This window comes from Pleurodeles waltl, chromosome 4_2 (assembly GCF_031143425.1).
Source record: "Pleurodeles waltl isolate 20211129_DDA chromosome 4_2, aPleWal1.hap1.20221129, whole genome shotgun sequence".
Classification (NCBI taxonomy): Eukaryota; Metazoa; Chordata; class Amphibia; order Caudata; family Salamandridae; genus Pleurodeles; species Pleurodeles waltl.
In genome coordinates this window covers 688,485,952-688,510,711 of record NC_090443.1, presented here as the reverse complement: position 1 = coordinate 688,510,711, position 24,760 = coordinate 688,485,952, and the positions used below count along the sequence as shown (strand labels likewise).

Sequence of the window (24,760 nt, the reverse complement as noted above, 5' to 3'; positions counted from 1 at the left end):
AAAGGCAGAGTCTGTAAGATGTAGAAAGCACAACATTGTTGCTTATATATACCAGACAAGAGCAAGGAGATAGAATAATTTGCAAAGAGCATTTCTGACTTAAAACCTGAATCATAGAATTTAGAAGCAACTAGTCTTTTAGGAACCTTATATAAAAAAGCTTCTGCTATAGGTAATGGGCTTGGAGGTACTGGGAATGGGTTTTAAAAACTACAATAAAGCCTATAGAGAATAGTGACATTTACTTGATTTGCTTATTTTCTTTATATACGGATTTAGATAGTTAAATGAAAAACAAGAAAAGGGAAGATAGAAAGAGACAAATGAGAGAATAAATGGAAATGGAAATGGAAACATGGGGATTAGGGGAGTTTACCTGCCTCCAGCTTTTGGAGGAGAATGATTGGTTCCTGAGAGTGGTAACAAGCGGAAATATTGCAGCTAGAGATTTGTTGCAAATATAATAGTGTTTGCTCCTTAAACTAGTTAGGAGAGGAGAAGCAGACCCCAGTGATGCTTGCTAACTTTGATCTGAGAAGATCCTTCTCAACTCTACCAATCTCCACTGCTTGAATACAAAGGCTTCATGCCGGAACGTTCCATTTTTCTCATCAGAAAGCTTCAATTGGTTTTCTGAAGCTGACACCTTATTTTATTGCCTACACATTAGGGGATTCCTTTATGATACACACTTGTTGCATATTTTGCATTATGTTTGTCATTCTTACTAATGTCTTATTTTACCGTATCTTGCAATATCAACTTTTAGACAATTTAAATCTGTAATAATAATAATGACTGGTAATTGAAAACTAATGATTTACAGTTTTACAGTTTAGTAATAAATTGACTTGCTGACAGAGCCTAGTTTACTAACAAAGGTGCATCTGACCAATGGCTGGGTTTGTATAATGATTATACCCATTGAGATTCAAGTATCCCCACTTCATCAATGACTAACAGCCACTTGCTAAGAAGAGTCCCTAAGGGCATGCAAGACAAAATAGAATTCTGGAGTTCACAGCAAGCTCTTGATTATTAATGTTGGGAAGGGGTCACATAGTGCACAGAATGTACCAGCTATCGTCAATATCAGGGTGAGTTCAGCAGGACAAAAGTCTATATCAGTCCATCTGTGCCCAATTAAGACCATTCCTATCCAGGTGTTGTAGGTTGTATGCCTCCTTAATGTGAAGGTGCCCAGCAAGACCCCTCCAAACCAGGCAAAATATGCCAAGAAAAGGACTACCACTACTCGTGGCACTGTTGGAGATCCTGTGAGGCTATATGATCACCGTAATCGGTATGGAGGGCTGAATTACTGTAATTCATTTTCATAGACCTGTGCAGGCGAGGTAGCAAAATATACCACCATTCCTCAAGAGGACTATATTGTGCAGTGGGTGCTTTGAAGCATTCTGTATGAAATTCAAATAGCCGTCAATGGTTAGGTAGCAACTATAAGTAGTTGTGACATGCTACAGCTGTAAATATTCACTTACTTATGGAAGATGTCAAGGTGCAACATTTGGCTGTAGGTACTAAAATGAGATATCACAAAGGGAGTACTCTTCATGTGTTTTTAAATAAAATATATCTGTTCACCGTCACACTGCTTAAATAACCCATTCCCTTAAAATTCCAGTCCTTACCAAGCCCAGTTATGATGTACACACAGGTAATTGTTAAAGTACATGCATCAGAGGCATGTTGACAGGTGCTCCAGATTAATTCTGTACCCATATGTCTTTGTTTTTTTTTGTGTGTCTGTTAAATTGATGGTCACAGAAACCATCTCCATGAATTTCTCTCCAACCCTTAGATTAACTTTATATCATATTTATGTCTGGGGGCCTGTATAAACACTCGAAAAGACATCTGGCACACAATTTTATTGGAAACAGAACACCCATTAAACAAATATTCAAAATGTACATAATAACCTGAGAAATTAATAACCAAAGTGCACAAACATTGTAGTGACTTACTCTAGGAGCAGGCATATTTTCAGTAGAATTGATTTCTAATACGTTTAGAACTGGCAACAAGTAAGCTTTTTTCTTAATTAGCCTAATCAAATAAATAATAAACACTTGAACACAAAAGTATACTACTATATGGGTCTGTTGACATGTCAATATAAAGTATATTAACTAGTTTTAGTTTAACACTATGTAGCTTTCTGCATTGGTCAGAAAAGTCAGTTCTTATTTACAATATGGATGGTTTGCCGCCTGAGGGAATAAGCTCTTTAAAAATGTCATATGTGCTCTTTCTCATTGACCATCCCTTGAGTTGTGTTATCTTCGAAATAATGACTATTGGAACTGGCATTGCTTCGAGTACTCGTCATGGCTGAAGGTAGCCTTGAAGATCGGCGTTCTAAAACTTCATAAAATCTACAGCAGATCATCCTTTTCATCGTCCTCCACATCTCTTCATCTCTGTAAGAATAAATGATGGGATTCATGACCGAGTTCATCAAAGCCAGTAGGAGAAACCATCTCTTCACTTGCTGCACACCGCACTGAGTGCAATTCAAACCGTCGAGTAGCAGAACAACCATCCCGGGAGTCCAACATACAACAAATGCACCTGTAGAAACAGTTGAAAAAAATGTGATTAGCTTTATGGCTAGAGAAAGGCAAAGTTCTGAGAGAAAAAATACAGTTCTATATTCTGGATCATCAAAAGAGATTCAATTAAATTAGGTTTCAGTAAAACAGTTGCACGTGGAAACAAAAAGCAGCTTTTTAGTTCAGGTTCAAACAAACACACAAACAAATATTTTGATATATTTACTGTTAGAAATGGGGTCTTTGGTTAGCAGTCAGGTTACCCCCGTCCAAGCAAGGGCCCTCACTCGAGTCAGGGTAAAGGAGAATCACACTCAGTTAACCCCCGCTCACCCCCTTTGTAGCTTGGCACAAGCAGACAGACTTAACTTCAGAGATAATGTGTTAAGTATTTGTACAAACACACACTGTAATACAGTGAACCCTTACAAAATGACACAACACAGGTTTAGAAAAATAATTATGATTTTATCTAAATAAACAAGACCAACTACAATACAAATCCACAATACACAGTTAAAAATATGAATTTAGCACTTAAAAGCACAAAATTAGTGCCTAGAGGCACAAATGCTGCAAGTTGATACTAAGTGGCGTTGTGACTGAGTATGTTCTTACAATGGAATGCCAATGGCACCATTTACGTAGTCGTTTGACCCCCCCCCCAGGTACAATACCTTAGCAAACAAGTAGAAAACAGTCTGGTGCATGAAGTCGGGGAGCGAAGCATCGCTGGATCTGATGTGGCGTCGGGTTCTGGTGCTACGGGGCTGAAGGGCAGAGGTGTCGTGTAGCGGCGTCGGGTCCTTGCTGCAGAACGGTGGAGGTGAAGCAGCATTGTTGCAAAGTCGGTCCCTTGGTTCAGGCAGCACAAAGTCACGATGCTGCAGGGCAACCTGAGGGGGTCGCGACGACGTCACAGGGCCACAGGCACTGAGATGGTGTCTGATGTCTCAGATGTTGGACTTACAATACTCATAAGTCAGCAAAGTCAGGCAAGATCAGCGGCTGCAGCGACGCAAAGCCTACAGGGTCGTCAAACTTTTGTGAGGTCCACAGCCTCGGGGCAGATGACGTTGTGGTTTTGGCAGCGGCGTCCTTTACGAAGTTGCATGGCATCATCCGACGTCGTTAGACAGGTTTTTCTCCAGAAATTCATTTCCAGGGGCCCAGAAACTGGAATGGCACCCGCCAGAAAGCTAAAGACCACAGTAGGCAGACTCAGAACTGGGTGGTGAAGCCTTTGCTGTCCCTGAGCTCCTCAAAACAGGAGGCAAGCTCTACTCCAAGTCCCTGGAAATACCTCTCAAGCAGGAATGGAAAACAAAGTCCAGTCTCTGTCCTCTTGCACAGGCAGATGCAGCAACTGCTGGATAGCCCACCACAGCACAGTCACAGCCTCAGCTCTTCAGCTCTTCACCAGGCAGAGGTTACTCTTGAATCCTTGAAGTAATGTGATTTGCAGGGGTTTTGGGTCCAATACGTATACCCTTTTCTGCTTTTGAAGTTGGTAAACTTCAAAGCAAAGCCTCTCTTGTTTGCAAGATCCTGCCTTGCACAGGCCAGGCCCCAGACACACACCAGGGGGATGGAGACTGCATTGTGTGAGGGCAGGCACAGCCCTTTCAGGTGTGAGTGACTACTCCTTCCTCCCCTCCTAGCACAGATGGCTCATCAGGATATGCAGGCGACACCTCAGCTCCCTTTGTGTCACTGTCTAGAGGAGAGGTGCTAACAGCCCAACTGTCAAACTGACTCAGACAGGGAATCCACAAACAGGCAGAGTCACAGAATGGTTTAAGCAAGAAAATACCTACTTTCTAAGACTAAAAACAACAGATGATGGGCAGAATGCAGAGCAATTCAAACATTCACCCCCAGTCACAGATCTTGGTTTAATCCATTAATCTTCTTTGCTTGGCATGCCATTCCAGTTTGAACCCAGCCAATATGCAAATCAGTTTTGACCCTGTTCCCCATGGGAACAGGCCAACCAGAACTGCCAAGCCAGGTCCTCCCTGGACCAGAAAGAAGCATCCTGGGACCGGTTTCCAGGTATCACCCTTCATAAGCCAGGCTAACTTGAATCTGGTGGCATAGCACGCACGGGACCTATGTCTGGGCATATCATTCCCACTTGGGGCGACAAATGCAAAAACAACAGATGATGGATGGAATGCAGAGCAAATCAAACATTAGCCCCCAGTCAGAGATCTGGGTTTAATTTATCAGTTTTTTTGCTTGCCATTCTGTTCCAGTTTGGACCCAGCCATGTGCAAATCAGTCTTGACCCTCTTTACCATGGGAACATTCCAGCCGGAACTGCCAGGCTAGGTCCTCCCTGGACCAGAAACAAACATCCTGGAACCGGTTTCAGGGTATCAACATTGATCAGCCAGGCTAGCTTGAATCTCATGGCATAGCAAACATGGGACCCACATCTGGGCATACCCTTCCCACTTGGGGCGACAAATGCAAAAACAACAGATGATGGACGGAATGCAGAGCAAACCAAACATTCACCCCCATTCACAGATCTGGGTTTAATCCATCAGTTTTTTTGCTTGCCATGCCATTCCAGTTTGGACCCAGACTTATGCAAATCAGCCTTGACCCTGTTCCCCATGGGAACATTCCAGCTGGAACTGCCAGGCCAGGTTCTCCCTGGACCAGAAACAAGCATCTGGGGACCGGTTTCAGGGAATACCCTTCATCAGCCAGGCTAGCTTGAAGCTCGTGGCATCACAAGCACAGAACCCACGTCTGGGCATACCCTTCCCACTTGGGACAACAAATGCAACAATAACAGATGATGGACGGAATGCAGAGCAAATCAAACATTCACCCCCAGTCACAGATCTGGGTTGAAATCATCAGGTTTTTTTTGCTTGCCATGCCATTCCAGTTTGGACCGAGACGTATGCAAATTAGTCTCAACCCTGTTCCCCATGGGAACAGTCCAGCTGGAACTGCCAGGCCAGGTCCTCCATGGATCAGAAACAAGCATCCTGGGACTGATATCATTGTATCACCCTTCATCAGCCAGGCTAGCTTGAATCTGGTGGCATAGCAAGCTGGTGAGGGTAGTTCAGACTGATTTGCATATGGCTAGGTCTGAACTGGGGTGGCATGGTGAGCAAAAGAATTGTTGGATTAAACTCAGATCTGTGACTGGGGGTGAATGTTTGATTGGTTCCGCATTCCGGCCATCATTTGTGTTTGTTTGCTTTTGTCACCATAAGTGTGCTGGATATGCACAGATGTGGGTCCTGGGCTCTCTGTGCCACTGGATTCAAGCTAGCCTGGCTGACAAAGGGTTACACCCTGAAACCGGTCCCAGGATGCTTGTTTCTCGTCCAGGGAGGACTTGGCAAGGCAGTTCCTGCTGGACTGTTCCCATGGGGAACAGGGTCAAGACTGATTTGCATATGGCTAGGTCTGAACTGGGTTGGCATGGTGAGTAAAAGAATTGATGGATTAAACCCAAATCTGTGACTGGGGGTGAATGTTTGATTAGTTCTGCATTCCACCCATCATTTGTGTTTGTTTACTTTCTAAAAGTGGCATTTTCACAATCCAAAAACCAACTTCACTAAAAGATGTATTTTTAAATTGTGAGCTCAGAGACCCCAAACTCCAAATTTCTATCTGCTCTCAAAGGGAATCTGCACTTTAATAATATTTAAAGGCAGCCCCCCTGTTAACGTATGAGAGGGATAGACCTTGCAACAGGGAAAAACTAATTTGGCAGTATTTCACTGTCAGGACATGTAAAACACATCAGTACATGTTTCACCTTTAACAGACACTGCACCCGGCCTATAGGGCTACATAGGGCCTACCGTGGGGTGCCTTACATGTATAAAAAGCTAAGGTTTTAGGCCTGGCAAGTGCGTACACTTGCCAAGTCGAATTGGCAGTTTATAACTGCACATACAGACACTGCAGTGGTGGGTCTGAGCCATGTTTACAGGGCTACTAATGTGGGAGGCACAACCAGCGCTGCTGGCCCACTAGTAGCATTTTAATTACAGGCTCTGGATACCTCTAGTGCACTCTACTAGGGACTTACTAGTAAATCAAATATGTCAATCATGGATAGCCAACTATACATACATTATACACAGGAGCATCTGCACAGAGTACCAAAAACTGAAAAAACAGAGTCCAGCACACATCAACAACCTGGGAAATAGAGGCAAAAAGTTAGGGGAGACCACGCCAAGGATGCCAAGTCTAACATTTACCAAAAGAGCCCTTACAATTGGTTAGATAAATGAATAGTGAATAATGAAATTGCCCAGATGGACTGAATATGTTATTTTTTATTTTAAAATGTTGAGAAATTGTCTTTGGAATTTGAGCAAAAACCCTTGTTTAAGGATTTTACAGAACTTATGGAGAAATTGAAAATCTCTGTTTCATAATATTGGAATCAAAATGAAATGGAATTTATTTGTGTTCATCATTTCAACAATGAATTCCTACAGGTAATGAATTACCATTGTGGTGGTAGCTGACTGGGGCGTAATATGATGTATATAATGAACGTTTCATTCGGCAACAGAAAAAATGTCCCTCCATATTTAATATATATATATATATATATTATGGCCATCCTTCTCAATTGAATTAATGTATAAATTGTTACACGGAGCGTGGAAAAGTTAAGTCTGTGAAAGTCTTTTCTCTGTTTTGATTGTTTCTGACACCACGTGGTGTGGTATGAAATGTGATCTCAACATACATGGCCTTCTCGTGTGCAAATATGTTTTTGTTCTGATGTGAATAAAAAGCACTAGCACTTTGGAAGTGAGCCGGCACCTTTCTTGAGAAGAGTGGGGAGGAGATGTTGTATATAGGCGTTGAAGTAAGGAAAAAAATAAAGTTTAAAAAACAAACTGAAGTTCACCACCTGGTATATATAGTTTACTGCAGTGGTTCCCAACATGTGGTCCGGGGACCCCTGGGGGTCCGTGAGGCCTTCTCAGGGGGTCCGCGACTGCTTAGAAAATGTAATATTATTACCAGATTAGGTCCCCTGCTTTCAGTAATGACTCAGTAGGGGGGGCCCTGGATTCCAATAACGATTCAGTGGGGGTCCCCGGGCTCCAGTTATGATGAAGTGGGGGTCCACAGAAGTCAAAAGGTTGGGAACCACTGGTTTACTGCGCTAACTATAACTTGTAACCTCACCATGCAGACAGTGCTTATTACATCTCATATTACATCACTCATGTTAAATACCATCGCTAATAAAATCACTGATGGCATCTCTAATTACATCATTGATGGCTTCAAGTGTGCCATGCTTTTGCTATAAATGCAAAATGTTAGCACCCTAATTGTTCTTTAGGACACTGTGGTGAATCAGCAGAACAATCGTGAGTCTACTGGCAGACTGCTGCTGGTGTTATAAGTACATGTTTCACTCAGCATACCAGATATTCTGACTATGCTGAGGAAGATAGTGTGAACTTATAGAAAATTACTTCTCCTTTTTGCTTCTGGAGTGCCTTCCATGACCTTCTTTAGAAAATCATGAGAGAATTGTTTTTTTCTCAGAAATGGTCCTTCAAATCCTGGCAGAGATTCATCATTTTCCACAAGGTATTATCACATAAGAACAATTCCTAAAATGGCAAGGGTACCACTAACAAATGCTTTACATTATGACTAAAATATGTTACCACCCTTCATATGGGTTCCTTTATGTGAATCTCAAAAACAGGTTTTTCACTATAATGCATTTCAATTGGGATCATGTTCCCGAATCCTGTTATGGCTGCCACAATATATGCTATGGCCAGCCAATCAGAATTGACCGATCCACTTTAAATTAGTCAATCAGAGCATATCTGGATACCAATTTTCCAGATATCACAAACCTTTTCTGGTGCTTAACACCCTAATCCCCATGCTGAACACCTATTTAAAGGCTAAATTCTCGAAAACTACTGATAACTCCATTCAGCTGTCTCTGCTTTATCAGACAGCAAGCTTTCCTACAGGTATTAAAATGGGAAATCAATGTTTAGTGACCTCACTTTTTCTTCCCCCCTCTCATTTGACAGATCAGTGCAAGACTTTCTATGAAAGAGCCAGAGTACACAAACTTTTTTGGGAAAGGTTTGTGTAGATTTGTTGAACGGCGCCACACACACACATATGTGTACATTAAGAAAAAAACAAAAGCTAAAGTGGAAAAAGAGAAGGGAGTGAGTGTATATGCAGATGTGCAGAGTGTAATACGTTATATTGTGGGGGGCTATCACTTATGAGAGGTGAAGCACCGATAAGTAAGGTAAAAAAATTATTTATTTGCCTTTAACATTAGTGCTGCATGGCAAATGTGCTCAGCATTTGGCAGATTCTTAGCATGTGTTGCTTATTCATGCAGATTTGTCAAGGGGGAACAGTTAAAAATTAACCAAAACATTTGTTCAGTAATTACAATAACAACATTTGACAAATACATGTGCATATTTAGTCTTGTATGGGTGTAACAAAATGTGTATAAGTTCGTCTTCCTGGGAGGAAACAGTAAACCCAAAATGAGAGTTCTTGGGCTTGTGCGGTCTCCCCTCTCAGATTTGCAGACCATGGACCCTTTGGTCCTGCCTCTCAGTTTTGCAGACCAGATTTAGACTTGTGAGCCCTTTGGGATGTGGGAGCCATTGAAATGACTCACGGTTCCTTTAGAGTTTGCAAACACTCATAATACTCATAATAATACAAAAAAATTAAAGGGTCAACCCCTGCTTGCTAGCCAGCAGAACATGTGCGCAGGCCCTGCTTCCATTATATGATGTCCAGTGGGGTTGGCCAAAAGCAGAGGTTTAGCAGCCAATCCTTGTCATAGGTCAGGCCCTCTAACTAACTCCTGCTAAACAGGGTTGAAGGCCACGTGCATTAAGGGCTGGCTACCTGTGGCCAACCCTTGTGGCACAAAAGCTATCTGCAGAAGGGAAGGGAATACTTTTATGGAAGTGAAATAAAGTAATTAAAAGAGCTGAGACATTAATTGAAAAACAAACATGGTTAAAGTGAAGTTGTGGTTAACTTTTGTGACACCCTAATGTATGTTTAAAATTTCAGAATTTGACCTCAAAACAAAATTAAAATACAGTTCCAGTTACCAATCAACTCTATATAATTCCAAATGTTTGCCACTTATAACTAGATCCACAATCCAAAAAAACTCCAAACATCCACGCAAATGTAATGTATATATGAGAAAAATAAAGAAAGGTGCAGCAAAGTACCAGGAAGAAAGAGAGAAAAAAGTAAGAAAGAAAGAAGGATGTTAAGAAGTAAATTAAGAGAAAGAAAGATTGAAAGAAAGAAAGACTATAGTAAGAAATAAAAACAAGAAAAGGAATCAGAGAAAGAAGGAGAAAAAGAAAAGTAGAGTGAAAAAAGAAAGAAAATTAAAGGCAATGGTACTCATAATAGTGCATCTCTGTGTAGTCATTGAAACAATAGTATTCGGGTGATTTTCATACAGGTTGTCAAACACTGCGTGCTGAGGCATTTATTTTAAGGCTTCTTAGTTTTTAATTTACTTTTGTATGATAAACTACATCTGCCTTCCATGCATGACCTTTTGACATGCACAGCTGGAGCTGGCAGCAGAGATGCCGCGCTGTTTGCCCAGTTGTGGAGTATGAACAACCCTTGCCTCAGATATATTTCAGGAAAGGAAAAATGCATGGGTATCCTACAGTGAGTTTCCTTGCCTAACCTTCGTATCGCAGGATGGACAGGCTGGGAAAACACCATTCTGAATTCAGCTCTATTCTGAGTGGGTGCTGGCAACAATAATAATGTTCCAATCACAGAGGCCCATCCCGGCTGGTTTAGTGTGGCCCATCAGAACTACTCGTTAGTTAGGTAAAGCAATTCTGACTGGCGACTTAACTATTCACAATAATTCTTGTTTGCGTTGTCCCTTCAGATGGGATTATAGACCTTCACTCAGAATGGCCACATACTGCCTTCACCTCCCTATACCGTTGTGCAGTCAAAGAAGCCCGGACCCTTCAGCATGAGTGGCTTTCTAAAAAAAAACATGGCTTTGTGGGCAGTACATGTAGAAAGGGATTATTTATCAGTTAGAATTTCAAACCAATACTTTGACAAGAAATGTAGGGGGAAGTCTACCCTCTAGCCTTAATGGAGGTCGTGTCTGTTAGCTGCACCTAGTGAGTGCACTGCTCGGCTGGTAAACAAATTACATCCCTACTTTTAGCTCCTGGTCCAGCCAGGCAGACAAGCCCAATCGGTTACCGGCGACCACAAAATAGGAAGTAACTCCTGGATGAGATTTTGATGACATCCCTACGTTTAGCTCACGTCCCAGCCTGGCACACGAGACAAATCGGTCACTAGCTACCATAAAATAGGAAGTAACTTCTGGATGTGAAGTTGTAATCAAGAAACAAAAACATCCAAACTACTGGCCTTCCGCTCTGTCTTTAGATGCTCAAATTCTAACCCTGTAATTTTATTGTTTGAAAAGTACCACTTTTACTCAAGCTTATAAAACATTTGCCATATTACTATCATCCTTTTGGGATCTGATATACAATTATAGAAAATCTCAGCCCACTTCAAAATAAACTGTTAAGTTAAAGCTGCCAGCTTGTCATGTAGTTTATGGGCGTGTTATTTCAAAGTTCATCTAGGAAAATGCGCCGATGTACAGGATCTGCAGTTCAAAGCAGACCCTGCATCTGTAATTAGGATCAAAGATGGAAGAAAGGAGCCAAGAAAAAAACGAAAATAGAAAACCATATATTTTAGGCATTCTGTTAGAAAAAGCCGATCGCTGCTTCCGAAAAAGCAGTGGTAATTTTCATTTGTGGGATATTCTAAGTGACATAGGTGTCTAACCTTGGTCTATTTTACTCGGATCCACACCACGTGTTCAAGATAACCAAGTAATATGCAAATATTTTCCATTTCACACATTTATTTTCTGTGGCTAACTTGAAACCCTGACATGAGCAAAAGCTGTATTCTAATAAAGGAGAAGGACATAATGAAACAAGAAGCAAATATAATAATTTTTTGAAGCTCCTGGCAAAACGTTTTTGGCCACTGGAGCACTCTCCATCACCTGCAAAAATGTTTTTAAGACCCTTTTTAGGTCGAGCCTAGGTAGCGCAAGCGCTGTCTTAGTGAGACATGCTGTGCTCAGTATAGGGGCTTAAGTCACGCCCACTCTTGTGATTAGTTCTTTGTTGTGCTTGTCTTAAATGCTTCACTTTTATTGGGCATTGTGACTTTAATCCGAGTCACATTCCTTTCTCCTGGCGGCTCAGCGCAATGCTTCATGTTCGAGAGTATGTTTTATTTTTCAACTGCAGTCGTTACCAGGCTCCACCCACTGCTGGCCCTGTGGAGGGTGACAGAAGTCAAGAAGGATAAAGCGCACTGGCTCCTGTGGCTGCTTAACATTTTCCTGTGCTTTGAAATGATCCTGATGCTTAAATACAAAAAGGGCAGAGATTTAAAGTGGTAAGTTGTTTTACGCCAGTGCTTCTCTTGTCTACGAACCCTTCAGTCCATTTACAAAGTGTGTTTCTGGCAAAGTAAACATGTTTTCCGTGTAATTACACTCTGTCTACTTCCATTGGTTCGTATGATGGAAAGTTTTGTTTGGGTTTGTACTCTAAATGCAATTTGTGTGTTCGGTTTTGCTATTGCAACAGGGTGGTTTGGAGGCTGGTTATTTACATGGAGCACTTCTTAGAAATGCCTGCTCCTTTAAATCCTGGCGATCTGCTCACTTTCCATGCAGCCCCTTTATGTTATAGCCAGGTGATCTGACAGGAGCTGCGCTGAGTGGGGATGATTCTTGAGTGAGTGTCCTCGCTGCCCATGTTGACCTTAACAGTGCTTGTTACTCCTTGCATCACTCAGTATGTTCACCAGCAGGAACATAGGGCCATATGTACAAACACTTTTTCCCATAGACACAGAATGGGTAAAAACCTTTGCTACATCTGGCCCATAGTGTCCTGTCCCTTCCTGATTCCCCTCCGCTATTTGCGCAGCTGCCCTTCCATCTGCCCATCCCCTCTCTCTGTAGCCGAATTAGGTGTTCCTGTGATATTTTTACGAGGTGGGCACACACAGGTGCAGGGATTACCAAACATCTTTGGTAACTGGGCTGTGGCCAGCAAGATGGCCGATCGGACGCACTAGAAGATTGCTTGTGGCCCCGTTTTTAGAATCCTTCACCATCCTGCAGTCCTGAGTCCCCGTGGACTCAGCACAATAGTCGGTGGGGGCTGCGGGATCGAGGCGAAGCATGGACGATAGCAGAACTGCTGTACATGGAGCCATGGAGCTGCGCTCAGAGTAGGCGCTGAACCTAACATGGCGGCATCCTTGTGGCTGCCGGCGAGGCTGACAGAGGATGAGTGCTATGACTGCTCTGTGAGGCCTAGATTGAGGAAACCCCGGCGGGGGTCGTCTGATGTGAGGCGGTTGGCCCGGATGGCGCTTCGCTTCCCCTCCTCACCCCCGATCGGTGAGAGTGGTGGGTGCCTGGGCCAAGTGGCCTTCATGAAGCGTCCCGGTGAGAGGCAGAGGGTGGCATTGTGGAGGCCAGGGTGCCCTGACGGGGAGGCGGAGTGGAGAGCAGCGCAACAAAGGAGTTGGGGCACACCTGCCCTGCTGATCGGCCTCCGGGGAGCGCACATTAACATTACCTGCATAACACAGTCTGGTGCGGTGTGGCGCCTGGAGTGCGGAGATGGCTGGGGCCTGTTGGTGAGCGGTGGCACAGACACTGCCCCTCCCCCCCACTCTCCCTCTTTGCCTGGCTGCATAATTGTTGGTTGGCCCCTTGATCAAAGAGCTGGCTGATTACATGAGACAGCGGTCTAGAACATGAGCAACACCAGCACTGGCACTGCCTGTGTTAGGCACCGGCCTGGTGCTGTTGGACGGAAGTTAGCCATTTGGTGACAGTGCTACAGTGAGTGGTAAGAGTGTGGAGATCAAGCGGTGACCCTGTTGCACACGTCGCGCCCATCAGTACCCTGTGTGATCAGCAGAGGCTGGCGCTGCGGGTGGTATACAACCAGGGCAAGGACAGATCAAGCAAAGGAGTGCAGCAAACACGGATTGACCAATACACAGCCCAGAATGTGGGAGGAAGTTTACAAAAAGAACCCCCTGGACCACTAGAAAAAGGGGGTGAGCCCAATGGAGCACAAATCCTGGCTACCATCGAGACATCCGGGCAGGAGGTACAGACGCAAATTGTGGCCATGACGGTCGACGTTAACTTGTTGAGAGCTGATTTGAGGGTGGTGGCTGAACAATCGGTGGCCACTGAGCAACAGGTGACTTCCATGCAGGCTGACATAGATACGCTGAAGACCTCAGTGACCGCCCTCGAAGTCAAAGCACGCAAACTGGAGGCGAGGGCTGAGGATGCGGAGGGAAGGGTGCAAAGGTGTAATCTCCATGTAGTGAGCTTTCCCGAATGTGCAGAGGGGGCAAACCCGGAGGCATTGTTAGAGGACTGGATTAAAAAAATCGCTGCCTACCAACCCCTATCATCTGTGTTCGTGGTTGAGCGTGCGCATAGGGCCTTGGCCCCCCTCCGCCGCTGGGAGCCCCTGCTAGAACGATTATTGCCAAGATTCTCAATTATAGAGACCAAGACATTATTCTACAGGAGATGTGCAAACATGGAGACCCTACCTATGAGAATCACACTATCTGCTTTTTTCCTGACTACACTAGAGTGGTGCAGCTCCCACGACAATCGTATATATGGGTGTTAAGCTAAAGTTAAAAGAACTGGGTTACACCTACATGCTGTTGTATCCAGCCAAGCTGAAGGTTCTCCATACGGGCCACTCTCATTTCTTTCAGTCTCCTGAAGCAGTTTGGGATTGGCTGGAACTGAAGGATGGTGCCAGAACCCCCGGGTCCTCGCACGGGGAAAGTTGCAAGAGGGTCTAAGAAACATGTGACTTGCAGACCACTACCCGCCAGAACAGTAGGCGCCGCCATGCCGGACCCAGCGACAGAGTGATAGTACGTTTGGATGGCACCCTGAGTATGGACTGGAGACGACAGGAGCGGGAGGAAGCGAGACTATTAGTGCAATCTGTCACTTTGGAAATGTCTTCACGTTCCAGATCGCCACGTGAAGAAGTTGGACTGACACCAGACTCGGACAACGCTGACACCTGAGGGTTTTTGATGAATCACAGAATTGGAAGGCAGGAGCTGGACTGCTCTCAGGCTTGGAAATAATGATTCTCACCTTTCCTGCTCCCCTTCCTCTTTCTTTCCCCCCTGTCCTTTCTATCATGCTACCTCTTGCCGCTGGTGGGTGGAGCTTGGGGCGGCTACTGCGCACAGGGCAGAGACAGTGTGGTGTACATACGCTACCCCCCCTTATTTTTGACCACGACTAACCTTGTTTTCCTATATTTGTTTTCTAACGGGGTGTGTTGCTTGTTGTGGTTTATGCTGTTCACTGTAGTGATCAACACAGTTATCTGGGTACAGTGTGTGCGTGGTCTGGATAGTTGTCTGAGAGGAGTTGGAGCACGTTGGTGACTCTATCTAGACCAGTACCTTGCTATTGAGCAGGGACAGTGACTGCTCTCCCTAGCTTCTGGACTCTGGGGTAGATAGCGGGGTGTACACAAGGATTGGGCAGACACTAGTTGAGGGAGTGGTTTACACAGGGTAGATGGGGGTGTTGTTTGTGGTTCCTAGTTGGTGTTGGAGTTCTGATTTATGCACTGGTTGTACTGTATTCCTTGAGATGAAGAAGATGAAGAAGAGGCTCGGAGCTCCACTGTTAAGAGCGCAATGGGCCAGAGTGCGTGGCTGGGTATGCTGCAGACGAGAAGGGGGGGGTTGGATGAGGGGTGAGGTGATGAATGTGAGTTGGCGAGGATCATGGCGGGTACCCTAACACGAATAGTTACATGGAATGTGAGGGGGCTGAACACTTTGTAAAGCGCTATAGAGTGCATACATATCTTAGACGACTTAGGGCCTATATTCCTCTCCTGCAGGAGATGCACTTGTTGGATAACTAAGTGCAAATATTACAGAAAAAGTGACAGGGACAGATATTTGGCAACATATTCATCCCACGCCAGGGGAGTGTCCGTTTGTGTGGCCCTCGGGACACCTTTCCAACTAAAAATTCTCACGGTGGATGTGCAAGGCCACTATATTCTCTTGCACGGAGACTTAGACAGCTGCGAGCTATGTGTTTTAAATACATATGCTCCCAATTCGGATCATGCAGAGTTCTTTCAAATGCTCCAATGTGAACTACTACCCTACACGGGGATGCCCATCATTTGGGCGGGTGATTTTAATTGTGTCTTAGAAGGCACTTTGGATAGAGTCCTACCAAAGCTGGGCACTAAGCCTCATATGACTGCCAAGCTCTGCAAAGTCATGAATAACCTGCACTTTGCACCTATATGGAGAGAAATGCACCCCACATCTAAAACATTTTCTTACTACACTCCCACACATAAGGCATATAGCAGATTAGATAGATTTTTACTTGCGAGTGACAGAACACTTGATCTCCTTCGAGCTGTCTATCAGGTCAGATTTCTACCAGATCATGCCCCTCCGCTATTAGAATGCGAAACACACGTGCCTAGACCGGCAATCCCCGTGTGGGGCATGCGGCCGGAGCCACTTGGGGACCCTGAATATTAGTGAGATATCCAGGCAACGCTGAATGGATATTTAAGTATGAACTGGACCATGGCCCAGACCCGTGGCATAGAATGGGAGGCCCTAAAAGTTGTCATACAAGGGGAAAGCCTTAATAAATCATACGGTATCAGGAATAAGCTGGACCTGGAGCTTGCGCAGCAGGAGGATGTCCTAGCCGCCCTACAGCATCAAGTAGACAACGGAGATGCATCGGAGGCTGATTGCCGAGTGGTGCATGGAAGAATTGAAGTCCTTTGGAGTAGGATGGATAATTATGTCCGTAGGAACTTTAGACAGTGACTGTATCGTGAATATAATCGCTCGGGATGCATGCTAGCTTGGGTACTCAGATGTGAATGTCCCATCCCCATAATCCTATCTCTCTGTGGACCAACCGGGGAAAAGATTTTGGGGCAGATACGTGTGAATCTCTATTTGCGTGAGCACCTAAAGTCTATATACACCTTGCAAAAGTCCGACGATAGTTGTCAAATACATGAATACCTAGACGGGCTCCTGTTGCCCCATCTTACGGAAGCTCAGACTGAGGAGACGGATGGAGAGGTGTCCCTGGAGGAGCTGCAGGAAGCATTTGGGGAGTATGGCTTCTGGGAAAATGCCAGGCCCTGATGGTATATCAGTTGAATTTTACCACGCATATTCTGCTATGATTCTTCCCAGATAGTTGGAAACGCTTCATGAATCACACAGAGAGGGCCTTTTGCCAATACATATGAGAGAAGCGTTGATTGTTATGCTACCAAAACAAGGGAGGGATGCTGAGGACCTGGGCTCCTATAGGCCGCTGTCCATGCTCAATGTTGATGTGAAACTCCTCGCCAAGGTGCTGGCAACACGATTAAGGCAGGTGGTGGCTCATTTGGTGAGGGGAGATCAATGCGGTTTCTTACCTTGAAGGGGGACCCACGTGAACTTACGGAGATGCATGAGACTCCTGAATTTGCATGCCACGCACCATTGGTGGCCTTAGAGAAAAGGCCTTTGATACTCGGTCCTGGGAATACTTATGGGAAGTACTGCGCAGGATGGAATTAAGAACATACTTCCTGTCATGGGTGTGTCTGCTATATACAGCACCGCAGGTGCGGGTGCGTACTGGGGCTATAGTGTCAGAGGCATTTGATATTGAGCAGAGCACCCAACAGGGTTGCCCCCTGTCCCCGCTATTGTTCGCTCTGGCTATGGAGCTACTGGCCATACAGCTGCGGACAAGGTGGGGCATACAGATAGGGGCAATTATATCACTGTATGCAGATGATGCTCTAGTGCATGTTACAGCCCCTGAGTGGTCGTTCCCATTTTTGCTAAAGCTGAGGGACGATTTTGGTGGGGTATCGGGCCTCCGGGTTGCACAGCAGAAGATGGTGTTATTCCCTATGGCAGGCCTGTCAGTGGTGCGGTGGCGGAGCTGCCGCAGATGGATCTGGTATGGGAAACTGAATCTTCTCAGTATCTGGGCATGCAGGTGACCCACTCCCCTCAATTACAATATGACTTAAATATGGGTAGAGTGATGGATAGCCTCCAAGCCTCGGTCCAATTTTGGACTTCCCTCACGCTTTTGGTTATGGGCAGAACTGCACTTGGTAAAATGGTCTTGCTCCTGAGATGCCTGTATGTCATGCAAAACTCGTTCTGCGACATACCCCCTCCTCTGTTTCGACAGTAAGATAGACTACTACTGTCCCTGGTCTGGGCGGGTAAGAGATCCAGAGTTCGCATTGAGGTTTTGAAGTTAGACCTGGTTGACAGAGGACTGGGGCTACCTGATCTGCATCTATACTATATGGCGTGCGTGTTGCAGTATGCGGCCATGTGGTGTGATGATGGCCCCAATTGGGAAAAATAACTGTTAGAACGCTCTGTTTGTGTGTCTCGCCTGCTGTACCTACTGATTGTCGGCTCTAGGCTTCTGCCTGGTGTCCCCTTCCTGGTAAACCAGGTGTCACGGTTATGGGAGTGGGCTGTTATGCAGGTGCTGTGAAGAGCGTCATATGCGCGCTTTTTACCGCTCTGATGGATACGTCTCTTTGCCAGAGCTACAGAAATACTGGGCTTCACGAAGTGGAGAGTAGGTGGATTTAACAATGCAGGTGATTTGTACCAAAATTGCATGTTTATTTCGCATGAGGAAGCTGAATCCCTCTTTGGAATTGACCAGGGTCAATTCCTGCAATATGCAACCCTATTGCAGATGGCTCAGGAGATTTGGACGTCTTTTCCCGCAGAACCTGCTGAATCCCATCTCGCAGTGACTCTTATTGACTCTGGTTGTGAACGTGGTCTTTTCTCCCGAATCTACAAGGCTCTAAAAAGGGACAGGCAGATAAACATCACTGAGGCAAGGGATCGTTGGAATACGAACCTGGGAACTCCACCTACGGATGGGGAATTGAATAGAACCTGTTCCCTAGTACGGGATGCAACTAGCAATGCTAGATTTAAACTGACACACTTTTATTATATACATAGGGCTTACCTGACATTGCATCGCCTACACAGAATATTGCCAACACGACCTGACAGATGTGCTTGCTGCGGCGAGTCTTCAGCTACTTTTGAACACATAACATGGGCATGTAATTATATTCAACCCTTTTGGCGCCAAATAGTGAAGACACTGAGGGAAGTGACGGCTGTTAGCCCAAAGGTAACCATGAGACACTGCCTGTTGGGACTACTTCCCACACCTAAAAAAGGGCGTAAAATGGCGTACAAATTTGCGCAGCTGGGGTTTATTTTAGCCAAGAGACGCATTGTGATCCATTGGGCAAACCCAGTCCCTCCATTGCACGATGCATGGCTGATGGATCTCATTGAGTGGGAAACTACGGAGGAATGTCGACTATGTAAAGTGCGGGGGGATGAACACGCTGAACGTGATCTGGAAGTCTGGCGGGACATGATTGATGAGCTGCTCGAAGAGTAAGTAGGGGATGGGGAAAAGTCCTCAGAGGATGCTCCCACCGGTTGAGTCCTGATCCTGGCCTGCCCGATCGGGCAATACATGTGTGGGTTGTGAATGAGTGGTTGTGAATTGCCGGAAGATGGAGTGCCCCCCCTGTTAATTTACTGCTTCGTTGCAAGAGGTCCTCCCCTCTCTCCTACCTAAATTGAGGATCCTGCTTAACCGTGGGCTAAATGTCTACTGACCCCTTTAGGAGCCTCCCCATCTGACTCCGGTAGTATTGGTTGATGGGTAGGCATCCGATGGTCTCTCTTCAGGATTAGAACTGATAAATAAGCATTGTAATATTAATGTTTAATGGTTAAAAATTCAATGTCTTAAGCGTAGTCACCGTTGTAGATAGCGTTACTCATCTCTCCAATATCCGAGTATTACATGACGGGCGATAATCTATTATGCAGTCACCATGGTGTTGTTTGGTAACGCCCACTGTGTTGTAACACTATGACATCATTTGATAGCTCTGGTACTGACATGGTTTGGACATTATAACTGGCAGACTGGAATGAAATGTAGTGGTGATGTAATGTGGCTAATGAACGGTGCAATTATGTATACGTTGTTGTATATTGTATAAATATATATACATATTTTTTAAAACACATCTTTGGTAACCACAGTGCAAATCATATTAAGTAATTGTTGCAGAGTCACTGCTGGCGTTAATTGTCTTGTTGGACCCATAGCACAGTGTTTGCTTCTACCCCACCCCAAAACATTGTGGAAAGGATGCAGGAAATAGCACACAGTGATGCATGAAACGGTTCAAGCTCCTCTTACGTTGTAGTTCAGTTTCCCAAACAGGTGTCCGCAAAGGTTCTGGTGTCAATGATAGCTCTGTTCTCAAAGAATGTTACAAGATGAAGTTTAGCCAGCTAAAACCACTTTAATCATATGTATTTTGTAGGAGTACCTTGTGCTTTGCAATTAGTATTTGTCACCTGAAGTCCTCTTCGATGTTTTTACATGCTTGCATTATTTTGGAACCTAGTATAACGCCTCTAAAGGGTAATCTTAGTAGAATTAACTGCATTTTAAGTTGTTAAGTGCTACAGCCAAGCATTTGTTTTGTCGCTAGAAGTTTAACTGTCTGATCTCTCCTGGTAAGTATTCACTTTACGCATACTGATTTGGGATTTTTCATATACTTATGGTCCAACTCAAACAGTGGATGGTTTACATGCTAGTGCTAGATCATTAAGTCACATGTCCTAGAGGACCAAAACTTTCATTCTTTGCATGTGAAGTTTGTCCTTTCACATTCTTGGAGGATATCCCCAATATTTTTTATTCACGTTTTTGGCTTGCGTTTCTTTTATTGTTGTGGCAAACTGCTGGGACATAAGTTACAAGGAGATCGTCATATTGTCTTGAATTAATTAAAAGTGCAAATTGCTCTGCCAAAGGGGTGCTTTTGTTCTCTCTTGGTCTAGGCCCAACCAAACTTTAAATCTAAACCCATGAAATATTACAAGGTGATCAACAATGGTGTATGGTGGGCACTAAAAATGTAAAATCGGGCCAACGTGAGCTTCATACACAAATGGGGCAACCTTGCATTAAAAGCATGCACCTTACACCCATCTCCTCTGTCCTTTCACTCTTACACTTAATAACATCCCCGGGAATGTTTTAACCTTTATTTGTAGATAATTTTGCATTTCGTTAAGAAGAAAGGAGACAAACAAGCAAAAAATGCATTTGCAATAGCTTTTAGTCATGCGCACACACTAGTGTCATTTTTCGAGGCATTAAGTTCCCCCTAGTAGTGGGATACTGTGCTGCATCCATCTAAGAACTCGGTGCCATGTGTGTACACCAGATTGACCTACTTGTCTTTTGAGGCTGGGCAGAATATGTTCACCAGGGTAGTGGAATACTATGCTGCATACATTTAAGGACTCGGCCACAAACCAGATATGACTTATAATGTTACCTTCTGTAAGGAAATGACAACCTGGTCGAGTCTGAGAACCTTTATCTACTAACACTAAAACTGCTGTTTAACCACCCTTCGAGCATCTTCCCCCCTCACTGTACCAAACTAGCACCAAAAGGGCAAATAATGTATGTGGTGGTTAACTGTTTTACACAGTTTTTTTTTCTTTCTGCACACCGCATAGATTTTAAGTTGACCGATGTCTGATGCTGTGTTTCTTCCAGTTCCTACTGGTCCCAACATGCTATGTGTTGTTGAAGGGTGTGGGCATGCATGTGGGGGATAATGTGCTGTATGGCTAAACAATTATAAGGTCCCAAAGGGAGAGGCCTGTTGGCTATGCCAACGCGTGTTGTAATGTGGCTTAACCTAGTGGAGGCTTAGGGCACTTGCCTCTCCTTGCCTGGCCAAATAGAAGTGCTTACCAGGTCAGGCCGAGGAGCAACTTAGCTGTATATAACATCCTTTACTAGCAAGACATCCAATTTACTCGCCTCTTCAGGCACAGGAGACAGTAGCTAGGGTAGCCAAATTACCAAATAAGCCACCATTAAGGCTTAATTAAACTAGACATGAAACCAACATTATGGGGGTCATTCTGACCCCGGCGGTCTGAGACCGCCAAGGCCAGGGTCGGCGGGAGCACCGCCGACAGGCCGGCGGTGCCCCGCAGGGCATTCTGACCGCGGCGGTTCGGCCGCGGTCAGATGCGGAAAACCGGCGGTCTCTCCGCCAGTTTTCCGCTGCCCGTGTGAATCCCCCATGGCACCCCCTACCGCCCCAGGAACAGGATGGCGGTAGGGGGTGCCGTGGGGCCCCTGGGGGCCCCTGCAGTGCCCATGCCAATGGCATGGGCACTGCAGGGGCCCCCGTAAGAGGGCCCCACTATGTATTTCAGTGTCTGCTATGCAGACACTGAAATACGCGACGGGTGCCACTGCACCCGTCGCACATACCCACTCCGCCGGCTCCATTCGGAGCCGGCTTCCTCGTGGGGAGGGGTTTCCCGCTGGGCTGGCGGGTGGCCTTCTGGCGGTCGCCCGCCAGCCCAGCGGGAAAGCCTGAATGGCCTCCGTGGTCTTTCGACCGCGGAGCGGCCATATGGCGGTTCCCGCGAGGCGGGCGGCGGCATAATCAGGCCCAATATCTAGAACTGAAAGCATACTGAGATCGCTTTCTTTCCAACTATATGCCATAACTCTTGAGACTAACAAAATACAAGTCTTAAAAGTCCAATATTAATGTGATACCCAGCTTCAAAAGAAAAGCCATGGATTTTCTGATGACATCACACTACATTGTTGGTGTGGTTTGCAGAGGGTGTAAAATGTTTTTCTCTAAGTAGTTGAGTCCTACTCTGACTAGTGACTTACTACTGAACGAGAAGAGTAATTCAGATTTCCTTAATGGAAACAAAGTGAGTCAGGCCTGGCATTTTAATATCGACTTTTAACGCACCACAAGAATCATGAGTGTGTGTGTGCTGATGTTAAATTCACTATTAAAACAATCCATCTATGTATATGTATGTATATGTTGGTATCTGCGGAGCGTAAACCTGGCTCAAGAATAACACAGAGTAGGTCGGGGCAGAGCCAGGGCCGCCTTTTGGCATTTGTGAGCTAGGCCCTGACTGCCAATCTTCAGATGGGTGCATAGAATTGTCTGCATTAAGATCATGTAAACAGCAGCAGCCCTCTCACTTGGCTCTGATGATTAAGTTTGAAGTGCTTTCGGTAAGCTAGGGTCTGGACCATGAACACATAAATGGACCACTCCTGCCTCACATTATACACCAGCAGCAACGAGGGCACCAAATGTCTTTCTTTCTCGGGTGATATATGAGCAAGGACCGGCTCCTGGAAAGATACAATCATTGGAGAAAGATCAAGGTTGGGTTAAGGATAGGGCTCCTTAAAGGTATATGTCTTCAGCTTTTTTATGAATTACAGGAGCTTGTGATCTAGTATTAAATTCTGTGAACTATACGATTTTAAGTTTTATGAATGATGTATTCGTTCTGTTTGCTGTGGAATTATATATTTCAGAAACACACTTAAATATTCAAAGTTTCAACGTGATCTCCTTGTCCCCATTAATCATCCTCAACCTTGAAGGTTCAAAAAAAGAAGCAAAGCACATTTAAAATGGCAACTCAGAAAGCCACAATTGCTTACTTGTTTACAAAGCTAGAATATGGCATCTTTTTGAAAGGAAACGTGCTTCTGCCTATGAGCAGAGAAAAAACATTCTGTTCTGGGGAATTTGTCGAAAAAACAGCTATATCATGTCACTTTTGAACAACCTCACATGCAACAAGATGCAGTCCTGAGCACGACCCCATCTAAGATCAGTAATTGGTAAAATGGTTCCTTTGGCGTGATGCTGATTCTAGTAGAAAATAGCAGTTCTTCGTTTACTCTGGTGGAAATCCAAGTTCAACAGTAACACTTGGTTGGTACTTGGATCCCGTATTGAAAGTGACATTGCAACCGCTAAAATGATCCCTGCCAAAATGTATGAAAAAAGAAAACATCAATGCCTACAGAACAAAGAAATACTGAAATACGCAGGGTGGACCAATTCTTATGTTTTTTTCTAGGGTGAAATAGGCACACCCACACAAGAAAAAAGGTATATATGTTTAGTGGGTGACTATTGATACCAGCACTGGCAAAGTCAATAGGTCTCCTCAATGCAAGAGCAATTTGTTTTCACCATATTGTTCACCAGCGTGGCTGCTGTTCAGCATAGCTAAAAATTAGTGGCATAGACTAGACAAGAGTGGTGTGGAGTGTGCGTAGAGTGGAATGGCGAAGAGTGGAGTAGAGTATTGTAGAGTAGAGTGGCAGAGAGTGTTGTGCATTGGAGTGGCATAGTGTTGAGTCGTGAGAGTGGCATAAACTGGAGTGGCATATAGTAGAGTGGACTGATGTAGAGAGTACAGTGGCTTTGAATTCAGCAGTGTCCAATGCAGTGTCGTAGAATGCAGTGGCATAAGTTAGAGTGGCGCATAGGAGAGAGCTGTGGTGCATAGTGGACTGGTTCAGAGTGGAGTGACGCAGAGTGAAATGGCACAGAGTAGAGAGGCGCAGAGCAGCGCAGAATAGAGTGCAGTGGCATAGAGGAGAGTGGCACTGAGTAGTGCAGAGTGGAGTGGTGTAAAGTTGAGCGATGCAGAAGGCAGTGGCACAGAGTGGAGTCTAGTGACATAGAGTGGTGCAGAGTTGAGTAGAGTGGAGTACTGCAGATTAAAGTGGCGTAGAGTTCCATGGCAGAGAGTGCAGTGTTGCAGAGTGCAGTAGTGTAGAGTGGAGAAGAGTGGTATAGAACGCAGTGGCGTAAAACTGAGTGATGCAGAGTAGAGTGCAGTGGCATAGAGTGAAGTGACAGAGTGCAGTTGTTTAGAGTGCATTGGCATAGAGTGCAGTGGTTAGGAGTAGAAGAGTAGAGTGGCGTAGAGTGCAGTGGCATGGAATGAAGTGGCACAGAGTGGAGTAGAGTGCAGTGGCTTAGAGTAGATTCTTT

General features: G+C 44.9%; 1 protein-coding gene across 1 annotated transcript in view; it reads right to left on the bottom strand.

Moving 5' to 3' along the window:
- Positions 1-1,873: 1,873 nt before the first annotated feature.
- The window catches only part of LPAR3 (lysophosphatidic acid receptor 3), a 222,113-nt gene continuing 199,226 nt past the window's right edge, over positions 1,874-24,760 (bottom strand). Inside the window, exon 3 of the mRNA XM_069232280.1 lies at positions 1,874-2,595. Coding sequence (XP_069088381.1) covers positions 2,261-2,595 — 335 coding nt within the window. The 3' untranslated portion in view covers positions 1,874-2,260. The remainder of the gene's footprint in view (positions 2,596-24,760) is intronic.